Below are 21278 nucleotides of genomic sequence, written 5' to 3' on the forward strand. Positions count from 1 at the left end.
CACCCCAGAGCAGACTAAACACCTTTGGGGCATCAGCTAAGGAGGGGCACGAAAATTTTGTTTTTAATTTGCAGAAGTATCACACTTTTTCATCATGGCAAAATCGGAACTTTGTTGAATGGCCTCACATTTCCTTCTGTTTTGGTCTAGCTTCTTATTGTGAATTGGATGTGTATGTGATGGGTGGGACCCATCTGCTTCTCAGTGCTTTGGACCTCAAGCCCTTACTCTGTCCTGGTATCCCTGAGGCCCCCTCGTAGAGTCCAGCTATCAGGATGTTACCTAAAGGATCCCTTTTCTTCTAACCTTTAGTTTCAGCTACACGAACTCGGTCTGCCCTGGGCAGATTCTTAACATATTTGCCCATCAACAGCCTCTCAGAGAGGAATGTTAAATGCTGCTGTGATGTCAAAGGGGCCCCCAAGGGGAAGGGCCTGGGCCAAGCCCAGCCTGTCACTCATGGCCACGGCAGAGTGGGAGATAAGCAAAGGCAACGGCTTGGAGAGAGTCTGGTCCTCTGGGCACCCTGAACAACCCAGGTGAGCCTTAGCTAAAGAACAATGAACTTCCAGACACCGCTGCCCAAGTGAAAGCCAGAGGTCTGCGGCTCTTCCGATTCCTCACCCTTGGCAATCTTCATCAGGATGTCAGGAGCCCCCAAGGAGAGTTTGCCGGGGCTGCCGGGGCTGGGCAAGGCCTGCTTAACCACCATGGACCAAAAGCTTAACGTGCTGGATGAGAAGGTTGACAAACTCTTAAATTTCCAAGAAGACGTCATGGAGAAACTGCAATGCGTGTACCGAGGCATGGGCCACCTGGAGCAAGGCCTGCACCGGCTGGAGACCTCCCATATTCTGGGCCCAGCTGGGGCCGACCGCACTCCCCCCACTGACATGCAGGCTGGGTGGCCGGAGGTCCTGGAGCTGGTGAGGGCCGGGCGGCAGGATGTCGCCCAGCAGGGCGCCAGGCTAGAAGCCCTCTTCCGGATGGTGGTGGCTGTGGACAAGGCCATAGCTTTGTTGGGGGCCGTGCTCCAGAACTCGAAGGTGGTGGATTTTATCATGCAAGGGAGTGTCCCCTGGCGGAAGGGAAGTCTGGCCGACAGCCCTGCGGAGGTTGGTTCCTGCTGCCCTGCCCCGGTGCCCTTCTGGCTGGAAGGGAGGCTCAGGTCCCTGGTGGGGAGACCAGACAGGAAGCTAGTCTTAGGAGAGCTGGAGGGCTGTTGTCCCCTCTTGTGCCTCCTGCGTGACCTGTTGATGGGAACAAGGACAGATGGATTTCTCCCAGGGAAAGGGAGAGGCAGTGCCTCTGTGGGGCCCTGGGCTGTGCAGGGAGCCTAGAAGTGGGGGACAAATGAGCCATTAGGGAGAGGAGGGCAGTTACACTCCTTTGACATCCCAGGAACTTCTTTTCTCCTTACACCTGGGGTGGGAGAGAGGTGGGGAGCGCTCAGTTTACCCTGACAGAGCCCCCTTCAGAAACCCAGACCTCCCTCCCTTCCTGTCCCCAGCCCTGTGCGTTGTCCCCAAGTGGGCGGAGTGTGCAGCTGCCAGTGGGGAGATGAGTGTTGACAGTGACCCAGTGGGGGACACAGGCGGGAGCCGGAGCCTGGGGGTGGAGTGTGGCATTTCTGGGAGCGGCTGTTCCCAAGGGTTGCATAATCAGACCCACTGGCTAATAGAAGCTTGGCTGGGGTGTGTGTGAGTGTGTGTGTGTGTGTGGTGTGTGTGTGTGGTGTGTGTAGAGGCAACACTGGGAACAGGGAGGGTAAGCCACCTAGCAACACTCAGATGGCCTGGAGCCACCCTTTCAGATCTCTGCAGCTTCCCCTCAGCATGGAGTCCGTGCTTAAACTCTGTCAGAGACTGAGGCTTTCAGAGGCAAGGCTGCAGGAGTTTGCCTTCCCTCCCCCTCCCCAGCCAGGCCAGAACTCGCTCTGCAGATCCCTTCCCTCCCCGCTCGGCTGCTTCTCCAGAGCTGGCCCCTCCCACCCCAGCTCCCTGCTTTCTGCACCACCCCTGAGAGTCAGGCCTGCAGGGGAGATGTGACCTTCTGCTCTTGACAATGATAACCAACCTCAGCTTTAAAACAGAAAATAAATCTAATTTATGCTCATGGTAAGAAAACATTCTCCCTCCTACTGCATCCCCCCAGGCCCCGGGACAACCCTCCTCCCCAGACAATCATAGGAACCAGTCTCCTGTGAAACCTTCCAGATAGAGTCTGTTTATCTACAAGCACATTGGTATACACACCACCCTCTTTGTTTTGTTTCGTTTTAACTCAAATATTACTCACATTGTACTGGCCTGGATTTTTTTTTAACTTAATATATTTAGGGCATTGTTTCATATTTATAGCTAGAAAGCTTCCTCGTTCTTGTTCTTTAAATTGCAGAGAGCTCTATTTTTGAGGATGTCTAATTTGTTAATCAGTCCCATATCATTGTTTGTTTATATTGTTTCTCATTTTTAGCTATTATAAATAATGATGCAGTGACTAACCATGGAAGTGTGAGTTTATCTATATGACACACTCCTAGAAGTGGCAATGCTAAACCAAAGGGTAAATTTATACAATAAATGAAGCCAAACCAACCTTCAAAGAAGTTATTCTAATTCAATAACGTATGGGAATGCTTGTTGCCCCATTTTTGCTAACAAAGCATATTATCCAGTTTTTGACTCTTTGCCTGTCTGGCGGATGAAAACATCTTATTAAGCATGTGTTTTTAAAAAAATATTTTAGTATAAAAAGTGTCAAACATTTATAAAAATAGAGATTAGAACAATGAACCCTGTGAGCCCATAACTGGAGGCTGATGTTTCCCACCCACTTCCCCCTTTCCAGATTATTTTGAGGAAAATCTGAGATAATGGATTATTTCTTCCATAAGCATTTCAGCACATATATCTAAAACATAAGGACTCTTTTAAAAAAGATTATCATGATCTAAAATGTGAATGGTAACTTGATATTACAAGTCAGCGTTCAAATGTCCCTGATCGGCTTATACCTTATTTATTTATTTTTATAATTTGTTTATTTGAGTTAAAATCCAAATAAGGCAATTGGTTATATGTCTCTTAAAGCTAACTTTTAAAAAAAAATTCTTAAAATTAAAAAGAACCTTTTTATTATGAAAAATTTCAAACATAAACAAAAGTAGACAGAATGATATATCTCATTGTAGTTTTAATTTGCTCTTGCCCTTTTCCCTCTATTTCTTTTTTTTTTTTTTTTTTTTGCCTTTTTCTTGATTTGTAAGAATTCTTCATATATTAGTGAAATCAGCTGTCATAAGTGTTGCAGATATTTAGGCATTTCTGGATAGGGTGAAGTCATGGAATTTTCTGTTTTCTGAGTTCTTGCCATAGTTCTTGCCTGTGATTGATCTGGCACGTGATTGATCTCTCTTCCGGTCTTGGTGTTTAATACACATCCCAGTAACTATGTAAAGGGCTAGATCTAGTCTCCCAGTCAGGCTGTCAGCTCCTTGCTGACTGTGAGGCCTCTGCTTCCCTCTGTGTGCTGGCAGGGCTGGCCATTAGACAGCTGTGACCAAGCCCCAGCTATTTAACACACAGTAATGCTGAAAGCAGTGCATTGTGGAGACTTTCTGGAGATCCTCTTTGTATTTCCTAGGAGAGTAGGGGCATAGCAATTTGTGGAATTGAATTCAGCCTTAGCACTGGCTGCCAGGACTTCAGGAAGCTCCTCCTCAGGTCTGGAGTGCCCAGTGGCACTTCGTTTGGTTGTAACAATGAATCAGATTGTTACTGAAAGCCACGTGCTCTCTCACGGACAGGGTCAGGCTCAGCCAGGATGCGCAGAATCACAGTCAAGCTGCTCAGAAGGCATCAGTCCTCCAGGTGCCTAGGCGTTTGGGATCTATCTTTTTTCTTCTGGATGCATCGGGCAAGGCAGGAACCAAAAGTTTGAGCCTTGAAGTCGAAACCCAGCTCTGCATGTGTGTGTGTTTGTGTGTGTGTGTGTGTGTGTGTGTGTGTGCGCGCACGCGCACGCCTCTCTCCACCAAAGACAAAGGGAGGGAGAGGACAGTCTGAGCCCCACAAGGTCTACCAAAGGACAGTCTGTTCAAGTCTTTCTCTACTGGTGGGTGAAACAGGAGGCAGCCGTGATAATGCTTTCAGTTCCCCCAACTATGGGGGTGGCAGGACAGAGTTTGTAGAAAGAGACAAAAGGACAGGTCTCTGCAGAGCAGGGCATCCGCGTCACATTGATGCTGGTGATAATCACGATGACAGCAGCTAGCATTTATTTATTAAGTGTTTCCATGTGTTATGTTGTTACCATTAAGAGGGCAAATCTTACTGTCCTGGAATCCCAAAGACATGAGCAGGAAACAGGACTGAGAGAAGTGGGCACAGCATAGGAAAAACAGTGGAAACAACCTGGAACCAAGCAGAACCCTATGTGCCACCCCCCACCCCCACTCCAGTACAAAGGCCCCTCCACGTCCCCTGCCTCTTGTTTGTAGAAAAGCTGAAGTCTCCCAGGCCTCCCCGAGTCACAAAAGAGCAGGCCCAAGCAGCTAATGATTAGGACAACAGAGTCAAAGACTCAGTGTCTGATGCACATTCCTGAGTTGTTTTACAGATACTGTAACTGCCACCAGAGGGAAAAAGCTAACTACATGATGACCAGACTGCAGCCATGACTTAAGCTCCATCTTGAGCAGCACTGAATCTATGGCTAGCAAAATTTCAAGAACTGGCCTCAAGAGGATGGGATACTATTGCTCATAATAATCTATATCTTTGTGGGCATCAACATAATTGTAGCTTCTTCTGCCCGTATAAGTAAATGGGCAACTACACTTGACAGCAAAGAGATGCTGCAGACCCATGCCGACATCTTCCACTCTAAGAATACGGCGCCCTTGTCAGCACGAAGTAGCTACAGAAGATGGACCTTTGCCCATAATCCCATAGAAATGGAATGATGTTCTGACAAGTGGGGATTTGTAAGCAGCTTTTGGCAGGAAAGAGCTCTTTGCAGGAGGCCCCTTTTGTCTTGTCACTAACCTTAAACCAGGCACCCCCATGCTCTACTCACCTCTGGCCCAAGCACAACTTTCAAATCTTTTGATCACACAATACCTTGCCTAACATGTCAGTTCTTTCTGTAAATCAAAGAAGTAGAAATGAATAATAAGTAACTAACAAAAGACCAGATCTCTTCCCTAGCTTCCCCTTCAGTAATCTCACAAACTGTGTGAACAAACTGTGAACAAGATAGCATCAACAAGCCTGCATGACAAGCCTTCATACACTGGGGGATGGCGACAACTCTGATTAACTGAGATTACTTCCCTCTTTCCCTTTAAAAAATGTCATGGCTGAGCAGATTCTTTGGAGGCGGTTTTTGGGGGACGCTGAGTCCACCATCCCCCCAGATTGCCAGCATTCTGATTAAAAGTAACTTTCCTTTCTACCAACATTTTCCTCTCTCAAGTATTGCATTTTGAGGAAAAAGCAGCTGGACCTGATTTGGTAGCAAATGTAACCTCCATCCTTAGTGTCAGGGAGACACGCAAGAGAGGTGAGCACTATGGTGGGAATTGCTCCAGCTGATTTTTGCCATATGGGCCTGGAATTCCCAGATCTTCTGATTTTCTTTTTCAAGAGAAGCTGGGAACCTAGAATTTTTCTAATCAGTTTTATTAAGGTATAATTTACATACAATAAACTGTACATACACACACTAAGTATGCACAATTTAAGTATATAGTTCAACAAATGTATACACCCTAATAACTACCACCACAATCAAAATGTAGAACAATTCTATAACCCCCAAATGGAACTTAGAATTTTGATGTAAAAATCTCCTAGATTTAAAATGGTGGTAACAAATTTAAAAATTTTAGATTCTATGCAAGCCAAAAAAAAATGCGAGCTCTTTTTGGACTCTGGCCTCCCAGTTGGGGCCTCTGTGGCCAAGGCAGGAGAAAGGGCCTTCAGTCTCTGGCCTGAGACCAGACCCACTTCTGTGACAAGTGCCAGGAGGAATCTTAGGGGCCATATCAGTCAAAGGCTCAGAAATACCAGGGGGGCCCAGCAAGGGTCAGGCCACCTAGAAATATTTGCATTTGGAAATACTGAGTGCTCCGGATGATTTCAGGGGCATGAGCGTATGCACTGGACTGGTGTGGACCATTCAGTTCAGGAAGACCTGCTGAGAGCCTCACTGGGTGGGCTCCGAGTGTCCTTACATGATCTGCTCTGTCTCAGACAACACAAAATCATCTGAGCTATTTAGAGCACTTACCACGTGCTGGGAGCACTTCTCAGGAAATTCCACCAATTAACTCCCTCAATCCTCCTGCTAGCTCTACGAGTAGATAATATTATTCTCCCCATTTTACAGATGAGGAAAGTGAGATGCAGAGAAGTTAAGGATCTTGGCCAAGTGGTGAAGGTGGGGTTTAAACCCAGCAAGTCTGGTTCAAGGGTCCTGTACTGCAAAGAGGCAACCTTGGGATCCACCCACCTAGCTCCCAAGCAGACATTATTAATTGATAGTGGCACTCTCCCCCTGCAAGCATAGATTTATCTGACCTCAGTATCCAACTCAAGCCAACACTGTAATAGCCATGACTGATTGATTTAAATTGACACCTTAAATTTATTTTCCATGCCTCGTCTAGTATTTTCAGGTCTGGTCTGTTTAGATCACCCTGTCAGGGGCTAGGTCTGCCCCTTACTTGCACTACGGTGACCCATTAGAAAGGACTTGGTGACCTTGGGAAAGCCTCAGGATTCTTATGTCTAAAATGACAATAGTAATATGTACCCTCTAGTATTACTCTGAGACTAAGAAATAACCTAAATTCTTCTATTTCAAGCACAAGGTAGGTGCTCAACAAATGTTTGTGGCCTGAACGATGATGTTGATGATGATGCTAGTTTTTATGGTTATTCTTTTAGAACAAAGAGCGAGTAGAAGAGAAAGGAGCAAAACCAAAGCACACGCTGAGCACCAGAGGCGTGCAAGCCGAGCTCAAGGGACCTTGGGAAGGTGAGTGGGGCCCCGTTGGCTTTATCCCGCCTGCACACCTAATTGCAGAATAAAACTACCACCACCACCACCACCACCACCCTAATATGATTACTGAAAAACTGCTGAAACTTATTCTTCTTCCTCTTTTTTTTTTGCAGTTCTTTTTGTCCTTTATGCTTATTCCATTCTGTATTGCTGTTTATTTCACTTTGCTTTAAATTTTTATGGATCAGTTTTTTTAAGCACTTAGCCAACTTTAAAGTTTTTAAAGTTAATTTTCTTTTATAATCTTGCATAATATTTACATGGTTCCAAAGTCAAATTGACAAAACAAGGTATATTAAGAGAAGTCTAGCTTCTATGCATGTTCCCTGCATCCTATTTTCTCCCCTGCATAGGTAACTATGTAAAAAAGTTTTTGTCTTATCTTTCCTTTGAGGTCCAGTCTCTTTAGACCACATTATAAGTGGTTATACACACACATATGCGTGCTCACATACACACACATGTGCATGCTCACATACACACAGCCTTCCTTCTTAGACAAACAGAAGCATACCACACACTTCTCCTCCTTGCTTTTCTCCACTGTATATCCTGAGATCACTCCATAGCCGCATATGGAGATATCCGTTTCTCCTTGTTTATGCCTGGGCGGCCCTGGTTTAGTCAACCAACCCTCTCCTGATGGTCACTTGTGTTATTTCCAGTCTGCCTATTATAAACCTGGTGCACTGAATGGTCTTCTACATATTTTTCAGGATACCTTTGGGATAGGTTCTTCTATATAGGAGAGCATTTTTATCCTGCTTATTTTCCTATAGAGAGCCAGAAGGTGGACCTGCCAGAGGGGACAGTGGAGAGGTTGCCCCCCATCAGTGCTTCGGGGATAGGAGCTGACCTCCTTACCCAGGCAGAGGCCTCACCAGGGCAGGGAGACGGAGTTCCTGGCCCAGCCCAGGTACGCTCAGAGGTGGAAGCCAAAGCTCCTGTAGCATCCAGCGAGAACCCCAGAACGGGCCTGGAATTGTCTGTGGTGTCTGAAAGGGTCAGTGAGGCTCCCACCGGCCAGGAGGCTGCATCGGGTGCAGGACGAGGAACATCATCCAGTAGGCCTGACCCTCGGCCCTCGGAGGAGGGCATGAGGCTGACTCCAGCGCTGCCAGCCCAGGCCAAGTCAGCTCACGGTGGTGGAGAAACACCTCCAAGGTAAGGGATGTGCCTCCAAGCTGGGCAAGGGAAGGAATTAACTGCAGCTCCTGGGCTGGGGCCTGCTAAGGGGCCAGCTGCTCCTGTTTGAGTGTCCACAGTGTGTGCAGCTCTGGCTAGCCTCGAGACGAGAAGACAGGAGAAGGCCGAGGCCCTGCTTTCGGGAGCTTAGAGCACTGGTTCTTACCTGGCACCCATTAGAATTACTGGAAGGAATTTTTTAGATACGAATGCCCAGAGGTTCTGAGTTATTCAGTCTGGAGTGAGGCTCAAGCATTGTTTTTTTGTTTATTTGTTTGTTTTTAAAGCTCCCCAGGTGAGTCCCATGTGGAACAAGACTGAGAGCAATAGTAGTAGCTATAATAATACTTAAAAGTGTTCACTGAACACATCCCAGGTGCCAGTCATTGGCTGAGCATTTCACAGACATCATCTCGTTTTATTCTCACAACCTCCCCAGGAGGCAAGTGTGGTTGGTGTCCCTGGTTTACTCATGATGACACAGGGTCAGGTTGCCCAGGGCCACACAGCTAGGGATTCATAGAGCTGGAATCTGAATCCAGGTGTTTGTTCGTTTATTACGGAAGTATAGTTGATCTACAATATTTTATTAGTTTCAGGTATACAGCATAGGGATCAGAAGTTTTATAGTTTATACTCCATTAAAAGTTATTATAAGATAATGACTATAATTCCCTGGGTTATACAATATATCCTTGTTGTTAATCTAGATTATACATGGTAGGTGTACCCTAATGAGCAACTCCCCACTTCACTCTCCCCACTGGTAACCAGTAGTTTGTTCTCTGTATCTATGAGTCTGTTTCTGTTTTGCTATATACCTTCATTTGTATTATTTTTTAGATTTCACATATAAGTGATATCATACAGTAATTCTTTCTCTGTCTGACTTATTTCACTAAGCATAATATTCTCTAGTTGTATCCATGTTGCTGCAAATGGCAGAATTTCATTCTTTTTTATGGCTGAGTAATATTCCATTATCTGTATATACCATGTCTTCTTTATCCATTCATCTGTTGATGGACACTTGGTTTGCTTCCATATCTTGGCTATAAATAGTGCTGCCATGAACATTGGGGCACATGTATCTTTTTAAATAAATGATTTTGTTTTTTTCTGGATATATACCCAAGATTAGAATTGCTGAGTCATATGGTAGTTCTGTTTTTAGCTTTTTGAGGCACCTCAATACTGTTTTTCATAGACACTGCACCAATTTACATTCCCACCAACAGTGTACAAAGGTTCCTTTTTCTCCACATCCTTGCCAACATTTGTTATTTGTAGTCTTTTTTTTTGGCTGTGTTGGGTCTTCGTTGCTGCATGCAGGCTTTCTCTAGTTGTGGCAAGCAAGGGCTACTCTTTGTTGCAGTGTGCAGGCTTCTCATTGTGGTGGCTTCTCTTGTTGTGGAGCACGGGCGCTAGGCTTGCGGGCTTCAGTAGTTGCAGCATGGGGACTCAATAGTTGCGGCATGCGGGCCCTAGAGTGCGTGGGCTTCGGTAGTTGTGGCTCATGGGCTCAGTAGTTGTGGCTCGTGGGCTCTAGAGTGCAGGCTCAGTAGTTGTGGTGCACAGGCTTAGTTGCTCCACAGCATGTGGGATCTTCCCGGACCAGGGATCGAACTCGTGTCCCTGGCATTGGCAGGTGGATTCTTAACCACTGTGCCACTGGGGAAGTCCCTATTTGTAGTCTTTTTGATGATAGCTGTTCTGACAGGTGTGAGGTGATATCTCATTGTTGTTTTGATTTGCATTTCTCTAATAATTAGCAATGTTGAGCATCTTTTCATGTGCTTTTTGGCCATCTGTATGTCTTCTTTGGAGAAGTGTCTATTCAGGTCTTCTGCCCATTTTTTCATTGGCTTTTTTGTTTTTTTCATATTGAACTATATGGGCTGTTTATATATTTTGGATATTAACCCCTTGTTGGTCATGTCATCTGCAAATATTTTCTCCCATTCAGTAGGTTGTCTTTTTATTTTTTCAATGTCTTTTCATTTTTTCATTTTTCTTTTGCTGTGAAAAAGCTTTTAAGTTTAATTAGGCCCTGTTTGTTTGCTTTTATTTCTTTTGACTTAGGAGACAGATACAAAAAAAACAGTTACTATGATTTACATCATGGGCTGTTCTGACTGAACATTCTTTTCCAGGAGTTTTATGGTTTGGGGTCTTATATTTAGGTCTTTAATCCATTTTGGGTTTTTTTTATTATATGGTGTGAGAAAATAGTCTAGTTTGATTCTTTTGCATGTAGCTGTTCAGTTTTCCCAACAGTGTTTATCAAAGAGGCTGTCTTTTCCCCGTTGTATATTCTTGCCTCTTTTGTCATAGATTAATTGACCATAGGTGCATGCGTTTATTTCTGGACTCTCTGTTCTGTTCCATTGATCTATGTGTCTGTTTTTTGTGCCAGTACCATGATGTTTTGATTACTGTAGCTTTGTAATATAGCCTGAAGTCTGGGAGGGTGATACCTCCAGCTTTGTTCTTTTTTTATCAAGATTGCTTTGGCACTTTAGGTCTTTTGTGTTTCCATATGAACTTTAGGATTATTTGTTCTCATTCTGTAAAAAATGTCATGGGTATTTTTATAAAGATTTCATTAAATCTGTAGATTGCTTTGAGTAGTATGGCCATTTTAACAATATTAATTCTTCCAATCCAAGAGCACGGGATATCTTTCCATTTCTTTGTATCATCTTCAATTTCCTTCATCAATGTTCTATAGTTTTCAGTATATAGGTCTTTCACCTTCTTTGTTAAGTTCCTTCCTAGGCATTTTAAAAATGTGATTTTAAAAGGGATTGTTTTTTACTTTCTCTTTCTGATAGTTCAACATTAGTGTATAGAAAAGCAACAGATTTCTGTATACTAATCTAGTGTCTGGCAATTTCATTTAATTTGTTTATTAGTTTTTATAGTTTATTTGCTTTATAGTTTTATATGTTTTATTGTTTGTTTATTTGTTTTATAGTTTTCAGATGGAGACTTTAGGGTTTTCTATTTAAAGTATCATGTCATCTGCAAATAGCAACAGTTTTACATCTTTCCTTCCAATCTGGGTGCCTTTTATTTCTTTTTCTTGTCTGATTGCTGTGGCTAGGTCTTCCAATATTATGTTAAATACAAGTGGAAAGAGTGGGATCCTTGTCTTGTTCCTGAATTCAGAGGAAAGACTTTTAGCTATTCACCACTGAGTGTGATGTTAGCTCTGAGTTTGTCATAAATGGCCTTTATTATGTTGAGATGTGTTCTCTCTATACCCACTTTGATGATAGTTTTTTATAATGAGTGGGTGTTGAAGTTTGTCAAATGTTTTTTAGGCATCTATTGAGATGATCATGTGATTTTTATCCTTCCCTTTGTTAGTATGATGTATCACATTGATTGATTTGTGAATATTGAACCATCCTTGGGTCCCTGGAATAAATCCCACTTGATCATTGTTTACGATCCTTTTTATATATTGTTGGATTTAGTTTGCTAATATTTTGTTGAGGATTTTTGCATCTATTTTCATCAAAGATACTGGCCTATAATTTGCTTTTGTTGTAGTGTCTTTTTCTGATTTTGGTATCAGGGTAATGGTGGCCTCATAGAATTCATTTGAGAGTGTTCCATCCTCTTCAAGTTTTTGGACTAGTTTGAAAAGAATAAGCACTAGTTCTTTTTTATAGAACACAAAAGAAAATTACCCTGTGAAGCTGTCCAACCCTGGACTTTTGTTTGCTGGGAGTTTTTTTTTTAAATTACAAATTCAGTTTCACTACTAGTGATCAGTCTGTTCAAATTGTCTGTTTGTTCTTGATTCAGTCTTGGCAGGTTGTATGTTTCTAGAAATTTGTTCTAGGTTGTTCAATTTGTTCACATATAACTGTTCATAGTATTCTTTTATGATTTTTTGTAGTTCTGTGGTATTGGTTGTTATTTACCCTCTTTCATTTCTTTTCTTGTTTGTTTTTTAATTGAAATATAGTTGATTTACAATGTTGTGTTACTTTCTGCTGTACAGCAAAGTGATTCAGTTATGCATATATATACAGCAAAGTGATTCAGTTATATATATATACATTCTTTTAAAAAATATTCTTTTCCACTATGGTTTATCATAGGATAGTGAATATAGTTCTCTGTGCTCTACAGTAGGACCTTGTCCTCTTTCATTTCTTATTTTGTTTATTTGGGTCCTCTCTCCTTTCTTCTTGATTAGTGTGATTAAAAGTTTATCAATTTTGTTTGTCTTTACAAAAAAACAGTTCTTGGTTTCATTGATCTTTTCTATTGTGTTTTGATCTCTATTTTATTTATTTTCTCTTTAATGTTTATTTTTTCTTTCCTTCTGCTGACTTTGGGACTTCTTTGTTCTTCTTTTTCTAATTCCTTTAGGTGGTAGTTTAGGTTGCTTGATGTTTTTCTTGTTTCTTGAGGAAAGCCTGTATTGCTATCAGCTTCCCTCTTAGAACTGCTTTTACTGCATCCCACAGGTTTTGGAGTGTTGTGTTTTCATTTTCATTTGTCTCAAGGTATTTTCTGATTTCCTCTTTGATTTCATCATTGACCCATTGGGTTTTTTTTTTTTTTTTTTCTGCGGTACGGGGGCCTCTCACTGTTGTGGCCTCTCCTGTTGCGGAGCACAGGCTCTGGACACGCAGGCTCAGCGGCCATGGCTCACGGGCCCAGCCGCTCCACAGCATGTGGGATCTTCCTGGACTGGGGCACGAACCCTTGTCCCCTGCATCGGCAGGTGGACTCTCAACCACTGCGCCACCAGGGAAGCCCAGACCCATTGGTTTTTTAGTAGCATGTCGTTTAGTCTCCACATATCTGTTCTTGTTCCATTTTTCTTTCTGTAATTGATTTCTGATTTCATACCACTGTAGCTGGAAAAAATGCTTGATATAAGAATACACATTCAGGACTTCTCTGGTGGTGCAATGTTTAAGAATCTGCCTGCCTATGCAGGGGACATGGGTTTGAGCCCTGGTCTGGGAAGACCCCACGTGCCACTAAGCCCGTGTGCCACAACTACTGAGCTTGTGCTCTAGAGCCCATGAGCCACAACTATTGAAACCCGTGTGCCTAGAGCCTGTGCTCCGCAACAAGTGAAGCCACCGCAATAAGAGAAGCCACCGCAATGAGAAGCTTGCATGCTGCAATGAAGAGTAGCCCCCACTCCCTGCAACTAGAGAAAGCCTGCACACAGCAACAAAGACCCAACACAGCCATAAATAAATAGATAAATAAATAAATACACATTCTTTTCAAGTACACATGGAATGTTCTTCAGGATAGATCACATGCTAGGCCACAGAGCAATTCTCAAAAAATTTAAGAGGATGGATCTAGGTTTTTGGACTCCAGAATCTGTGCCTCTAACCACTGCGCAATCCTGTTTTTTCAGGTCAGCATTTAGTTAAGTCCTAAATACTATAATGGGGAGAGAATGATGGGTGTTCAGAGGTGGGAGGTTGGTATGGGCTGAATCAATCCAGGGGCTTTCAGAAAGATTATGCTTGGAGCTCTGGAAGTGGGGCTGTGTCCTAACTCTCAGGACTCAGTCTCATGACCTGCCCTCAGCAGACATGGTGCAGGAAAATGAACAGCCAGAACTGCTGACTGTCAGGTCCTACCTAGCCCTGTGTTTTCCAGCAGTGTTCTCCAGGGGCAGGGCATCCTGGCCCCAGGCAGCCCACTGAAGGGCACTCTGCTTCCTGGGCCTTTCTCTAAGGGGACCGGTGCCCTTCTGCACCTGCCCTTGACTGTCCTGATCTATACTGAGTCCCCCAAGGCCTGGCTCAGGGAGAGGAGCTGGTGTCTGTGTATGCTGTGGTGGCTGGCAGGGAAGCCCAGTCCTTTTTCTGCCTTTGTTTTGGAAGGAAATATGAGTCCCCAGGAGACCTAAACAGCTGGAGGGAGGGATTCCTGGCAGGCATCCTTGGATCCTGGCCAAGGCTCTAAATGTGGAACCTAGGGTGGGGATGAACTTTCCATGAACTTGTTAGGGGCCCTAAAAGTATTCTGGGTGAGGGGGAAAGGTCTTTGTGTCAGTTTCAACCCTGAGTTGAATTTCAGACACCAGACTGGGCTCAGGAAGTGGGGCGATCACTGCCTACCCTCCCTCACCTAGCACATGGGTATATCTTGAGGAAAATGGATTGGCTGTGATTGGCAGTGGCTGCCTGTGTAGAGGATCCTTGGGCCCTTGCTGGACTTGGTGGAACAGAGTGCTGCAATCAATTAGCAATGCCTGCCCTGGGTGTGCTGTGCAGGAAGTGGGGAAGCCTTAGACACTCAGAGTGGCATGGGAATGCATGGCAGTACCTTGGGGTCATCCCATGCCCCCAGGTATGAAGACCAAGAGGAACTCAATGACTGTTGGCCTTCTTAGCTGGCTACCTGGTTACCTGGATATTCTTCCAGGAACTGGCTTCCTGCAGTTTCCCATGTCCCTTGGTTAAGACAAGGGCTGAGCTGGGCTTGGATGCCACCCTTCCCGTCCTACCCTGTCATCACCAACCCGTACTCACTCCTGAGGGAGTGTTGGGGGACTTTTGCTGCCTCCCACCCAAGGCTTAGCTGTGAACAGGCTGCCGAACCAGGTGCATTCAGAAGTAGGTACTGCTCTCAGAGGACCTGCAGCAGCTCAGAGAAGGGGCCTGGGCCTCCAGCTGCTAGGGAAAGCCTTAATTTTTTTAAAAAAACATGGTTAAAAACTCATAACATAAAATTTACCATCTTAACCATTTTCAAGTGTATAGTGTACTAGTGTTAAGTATATTCATATTGCTGTGACACAGATCTCCAGAACTTTTTTGTCTTGTAAATCTGAAACTCTGTTACGATCAAACACCTCCACCCCAGATCATGATAACCACCTTTCTACTTTCTGTTGCTATGAATTTGACTATTGTAGGTCCTTCATGTAATTCACTCATTCATATATGTGGAATCAGTCTTTCTGTCACTGGCTTATTTCACTTAGCATAAAGTCCTCAAGGTTCATCCAGGTCAGAACTTCCTTCCTTTTTAAGGATGAATAATATTCCATTGTATGTATATGCTACATTTTTTAATCCATTCATCCATCACTGGACTCTTGGGTTGCTTCCACATTTGGCTGTTGTGAATAATGTTGCTGTGAACATGGCTGTGCAAATCTCTTTGAGATTCTGTTTTCAATTCTTTTGGATATATTTCCAGAAGTGGGATTGCTGGATCATATGGTAGTTCTATTTTTACATTTTTTAGGAACCGCCATACTGATTTCCACAGTGGTTGCACCATTTTAGGCTTCACTGTTAGAACCTCCTGCATTTGTACTTTCGTTTCTTAGTCAACTCTCAGTACATCTCTGAGGTGTTACTGTCCCCGTTTGACAGAAGAGGTTGCTGAGGCTAGACTTGCCCAAACCCAGCCCTGTCCAGCAACCTGTGGCAGAACTATGGCCAGGATGGAGGCTGCCTGGCTCCCTCCTGAGACTCAGTCCATCCCAGACACTCACCCCCTCACCCCTGCCCCAACACTCATAGACCTCGGCAGTGGGGTTGTGAAGGGCAATCAGGGGGCAACTCTGAGAGGGAGGGTATGAAGCTCCCAGGATCAGGGTCTTCCCTCTGAATGTCAGGGCTTAGAAGGCCTTTCTGACCTCCAGCTGTCTTCCCAAACCACAATGCTACTTGGTCTGGGTAGCACACATAGATGCAGTGGGCTCAGTGGCATAGCCCAGTGGTGCAGGGGGCCTGTAGGGAGGCAGAGAGTTTCCTCAGCTGTGTAAGTGTGCAGGCCCAGCACAGCCAGGACTGTTTTATTCAGGAGAAACAGAAAGTCCAGACTCTTATGAGCAATTCCCTGATTTTACTAAAATGTGTCTGACCTGAAGCTTCAGTGTGATGTTTGACTTGGTTCACCCTTCTCTTCATTTAATGGAAGGGAAACTGAGGCCCAAAGAAGGGAGGGAAGAGCCCAGGTCTCCTGCCTCCCGGCCACATTCCTCCTGGGGCAGAAGCACATTTCCAAGGGGCCACAGAGAGAGCTGGTGCCCACCTCCCCACTCCTCCCAAGCCCCATCCAACACAGGTTGCTTCAAGTCTTTCCTGGATGCTGATCCAGTAGAATCCTGAGAGCTGGTGGCACCGTATGTCACTGAAGCCAGCCTCTCCCCTGGTGTCCTGTCTGGGCAGAGAAGGATAGGGAGTGGAATCTGCTGGTTTCAACTGCAAGCTAACTCTTACTATTATAACAACCCAAAGGACCCTTTTTTTTTTTTTTCGGTACGCGGGCCTCTCACCGTTGTGGCCTCTCCCGCTGCGGAGCACAGGCTCCAGACGCGCAGGCTCAGTGGCCATGGCTCATGGGCCCAGCCGCTCCGCAGCATGTGGGATCTTCCCAGACCGGGTCACGAACCCGTGTCCCCTGCATCGGCAGGCGGACTCTCAACCACTGCGCCACCAGGGAATCCCATCAAAGGGCCCTTTTTAACAGATGAGAAAACTGAGGCTAAGAGGCCATGGTCAGTGAATGGCAGCAGCAGGCATTTGAACCCAGGTCTGTTGTGACTCAAGTTCTTGCTTTTAACCTCAGGGCCACATTTCTCTCTGCCCCAGGATCTCCATCCATGTGCAGGAGACAGACACCCCTGGGGAGCTACTTGTGACACGAGGCGGCAGCCTCAGAACCACGCCCCCTGCAGAGGCTCCAGCAGCTGCCCATCCAGGTGAGCAGGACTCATCTGGGCCCAGGTGCTGCCCCCAGGCCCCTGGGACTGAGTCAGGAAAACATATCCCAAAAGGAGCCGGGGTGTTTTCCCCACTGTGGAAGCGGAGCAGCGACTGTGGAGCAAAGGACAAAGAGAAGCAGGGATCTGGGCCCGAGCCCGCCATGGCACCAAGCAGGGCCTGGAGGGACAAGGGAGCTGATGCCAGGACCCCAGGCCCGCAGCAGGACACAGGCCCAGGAGCAGGGAACCCCGAGCCTGGAAAAGACTGCACAGCCAGGGGCACGAGCGGAGCCGAAGCAGGAAGGAGGACACCCCCGGGAGCTGAGGCAGGCAGCCTGTTTCTGGGTAAGTGAGGGCATTGCTGTGTGCCCCGAGGTGAGTGAGTTTGAAAGGCCTACTCTGGGGGGCCTCCCTGAAGCTCCCAGGGAGAGAGAATGTGGGTGTTGGGGAGTCCAAGACTGGGAACAGCCTGCCAGCACATCCCAGGGCTGGAGACTAAGGCACGGAGATGCAGCAGGCTGAGCTCTTGTTGGCTCTAGCCATTGGAGAGGAGGGAACCCATGGGGCTCAACTCGGATTTCTCAAAGCCACCTGCCTGCCCGATACTATTGGTATCATTCTGGATTGAGACAGGGAAGGCTCCTGCTAAAAAGCAAATCCATTAACTGGTATATATAACCCACTATCAGCCATTTGCACCCAGTGGGCTGACTCTCATCCAGGATCGGGAAGGAACTGCTGACCTGCTTTCTGTCCCAGTGGTGGTGGGAGGCATCCTTGTGTTCCTGTGACCCAAAGGGCCTCAACTCCTCCAGCCCTTAGGGCCACACCCTTGTTGGTCTGAGCCCTCATCCCATATGGCTGCTGGAAGGCCACCATTTGGTGACTCCCTGTCCCAGAATTTCTGGAGGTCCCTGAGGAAGGGCTGAGCCTTCTGCAGGTCATCCTGGTGCCCCTTGCCAGTTCCGGGCTCCACGGTTGTCCAGTGCTGTGCTCTGACTTCTCTGGCTGCTTCTTCTCCCCTTGTATGACCCGGTCCAGATGTGAACATAGGCCTCCCTTAATCCCTGAAACACAGCTGAGAGCAGGCTGTGACTTTAGAGTCTTTTCTGAGACTTGAGATGGTGATAAAGCCAATGTTAGCTGAAGACTCCCTGTGAGCCTAGCCTCGGGCATTTGTGGTGGCATTTACCCTCACAGGCCTGTGGAGTGGAGACATGTGAAACACAGGAGGGGCTGAGAAGCACATTTAAGGTCACAAGGTCAGTGCTGACAGAGCCAGGATCCGACGGTTGGGCTCCGGAACAGAAGGCAGTTACTTTGTAGCGAAGGAGGCTTCAGACTGGAATTCTGGATGTGGATTCTCTGCGACACACCCAGAATCTGGGCTTTCCAGGGGCCCAGGAAACAACACAACCATGCAAATGTTACCCCCTTGTAGTCTAGGGCTTGGGCTCACCTTTGCAGACACAAAAAAGATACACAATATGCTCTCAAAGCAAATTCAGTCTTCTACTTTGGGGAGCAGAAAGTTGCTTGTGAGACAAACTAAGAGAAAATAGAAGTATTTCCCCTGCTCTGGGTCCAGGGTTGCGGAGGTCATGGAGTTGTCCCTGGAACAGTCTGAGTGTTCCCTCAATAAGTCCCCAACAAACTGGCAGAAGCCGTTGTTGAACCAAGTGGGTCTGGGACTGGGGGTGGGGGGAGCTGAGAGGTGGGGACGGCACGAAGGAGGCTCACAGGCTGCTGTCTCCCGAACAGACGACAGTCCAGCCCCGCCAGCCCCCTTCGAGCATCGGGTGGTGAGTGTCAGGGAGACCTCGACCTCAGCGGGCTACACAGTGTGCCAGCACGAAGTCCTGGGAGGGTAAGCTGGCTTTCTGCCTTGATGAGGGAAGGGGTGGGGCAACTGGACAGCTGGGTGCTGCTGACGGTTCTCGGGAACTGATTGATGGAGCCACCGCCAGGAGTGGGATGTCCCGCACAGCATGAGAGTGAACGGAGAGCTCACAAAGAGTGGGTGAGGAGATATCTGCGGAGTGCAGGAGGGACCACATGGTGTGAGTGAGATGAAGTGTAGGGTGCAGGAGGGCCTACAGTGCGGGCCTGGGACCCGTGTACTGGAGGTAGCACGGGAGCCGACATGGGGTGGGGTAAGAGGGATGTCCTCTAGGGTGCAGGACGGCCTGGGTGGTGTGGGTGGAGAGAACACTCCCTGGGGTGCAGGGTGGCCTAGGTGGTGTGGGTGACGGGGACACCACCTGGGGTGCAGGATGACCTGGGTTCTGTGGGCTGGGGGGACACCCTCTGGGGTGCAGAATGGCCCACACATATGGGTGAAGAAGCTCTTTTCCAGGTTCAGAGCCCGTGTAGTGTAGGGGTGGTGACTGATAACTCTGGGGTGCAGGATAATCCCTGTGGTGTGTGCGGAGAAGAGGTAGGACCAGAAAGCCCAGGGTCCAGGATGGGGCTGGCCCACCACGTGCGGGTTGTGCTTCTGGAGCTCCGAGACTGCTCTGTCATCATATCTCTGCAGGGGCCGGTTTGGCCAGGTCCACAGATGCACGGAGAAGGCCACGGGCCTCTCGCTGGCGGCCAAGATCATCAAAGTGAAGAGTGCCAAGGACCGGGTGAGGTTTTTGCCCCAGGCCAGTGGGTGTCCCGGGCCCCTGGATTCCTTCACTTCCCCCTGGGCCACCCTGGGCCCCACACTGCCCCAGGCCCCTCCACTCTGAGCAGGAAACCTAGCCACCTTTCCTGCCTCTTTTCCATGACTCCCACACTCCAGTCAGCAGGTCACCTTGAACCCTGGGCAACAGGTCCTCCTGGACCTCCAGGGTTCCTTTTTGGGCCTCAGGTTTCCTATCTGTGAAATGGGTGGGCCCTTGCTGCTGTAAGAAGCTGGTGTGGGTGGTGAGTTGAGGAAAGCTGGTGTGAGAACAGGAAATGGGGTGCAGGGTGGGGGTGTGTGTGTCTTGGGAGGGGCAGCTGACTTCTCTTCCTGACCCATTTCTTGGAAACTCCTGTCCCCTTCGGCTCCACAAGGAGGATGTGAAGAACGAGATCAACATCATGAACCAGCTCAGCCATGTGAACCTGATCCAGCTCTACGATGCCTTTGAGAGCAAGAACAGCTTTACCCTTGTCATGGAGTAGTGAGCATGGGAGGCGGGGCCAGGGCTCGGATTGGGGCTGGGAGCTGAGATTCCAGCAAAACTCTCCCTTTCCTTCCCCTCTCAGTGACACCCAGGGAAAGGCATCACCTCCTCTGCCTGACCTCCAACATAGAGCACAGAGGACAAAGCCATTTGTCACAAACCAGCAGCCAGTGAACCTGATTTGACCTACAGATATTGTTTTGGCCTACACAATTTTTAGTAATTTTGATTTAGTTGTTAACAAAATTTAGTTGTTAGTTGGAAATTGGGAAATTTCACATTAAAACCTAGATGTCTAGCTTTTCTTGCAAATATAAAAGATCTAGTAATGCTGGATCTACATTTCCAGTTGGAAATGGTGTGATGGAGCTCATAGTAACTGATCTTTGTAGACGGGGCAATCAAACTCCCATTTGCTACAGTCCCTATCACTTCCAGCTACCCATGACGTTGAGGCCAGGGGCTCAGGGGACATTTATTATTGTGCTTGTGTTGCTATTTTCCTTCTGGTAGGACTGAGGATAGTGAAATATTTGTCTTGTCAGTTCTCTATAAAAAGTGGAAAAAGAAGTTAGACTAAGGGCTATGTGTTCTAAGAAAAGTTTTGTCTTACATCTGGTCTGATTTAGGCTTCTTGCCATGTAGGTACTAATTGGCCCCTGTAGGCCAATGAGTTTACAACCTTGGCCTAGAGTATCAAGAGTGAGTATCCAGAGTGAGCCTGGATGACCAACACTGCAGATAAGCCCCAGTCTCCCATTTGGCCCATCACTTCCTTTTTACCACCCATACTCTGAGCTGGGAATGGACAAGAGCAAAGGTCCCCGTAAAACCCCAGATGGCAGTGGCACCCTTGGGCTCACCTGGTGACGAGTAGACCAGTCTTCTGAGAGCCTTGCTCAGTCAGTGCCTGCCTCTTCCTTTGCCCTGGCAGTGTGGATGGGGGTGAGCTCTTTGACCGGATCACAGAAGAGAAGTACCACCTGACCGAACTGGATGTGGTGTTGTTCACCAAGCAGATCTGCGAGGGTGTGCAATACTTCCATCAGCAGTACGTCCTGCACTTGGACCTCAAGGTCAGGCTCCGCCCTGGGCATGTGGCGGTTGGGTGCCCCGGTTCCTGAGCCTCTGCTGCTCTCTCATCT

General features: G+C 46.9%; 1 protein-coding gene across 2 annotated transcripts in view; it reads left to right on the forward strand.

Moving 5' to 3' along the window:
- Window positions 1-522: 522 nt before the first annotated feature.
- The window catches only part of MYLK3 (myosin light chain kinase 3), a 47897-nt gene continuing 27141 nt past the window's right edge, over window positions 523-21278 (forward strand). The window contains exons 1-9 of one of the 2 annotated variants that reach the window (XM_081215511.1): window positions 523-1115; window positions 6954-7044; window positions 7851-8235; window positions 16863-16972; window positions 17048-17320; window positions 18737-18842; window positions 19512-19605; window positions 20021-20130; window positions 21068-21209. In XM_081215511.1, coding sequence (XP_081071637.1) covers window positions 645-1115; window positions 6954-7044; window positions 7851-8235; window positions 16863-16972; window positions 17048-17320; window positions 18737-18842; window positions 19512-19605; window positions 20021-20130; window positions 21068-21209 — 1782 coding nt within the window. In that variant the 5' untranslated portion in view covers window positions 523-644. Of the gene's footprint in view, window positions 1116-6953; window positions 7045-7850; window positions 8236-16862; window positions 17321-18736; window positions 18843-19511; window positions 19606-20020; window positions 20131-21067; window positions 21210-21278 lie in introns of both variants that reach the window. The other variant, XM_081215510.1, reaches the window with a different exon arrangement.

The sequence above is a fragment of the Mesoplodon bidens genome (assembly GCF_964165515.1).
Source record: "Mesoplodon bidens genome assembly, chromosome: 18".
In the NCBI taxonomy this organism is placed as follows: domain Eukaryota; kingdom Metazoa; phylum Chordata; class Mammalia; order Artiodactyla; family Ziphiidae; genus Mesoplodon; species Mesoplodon bidens.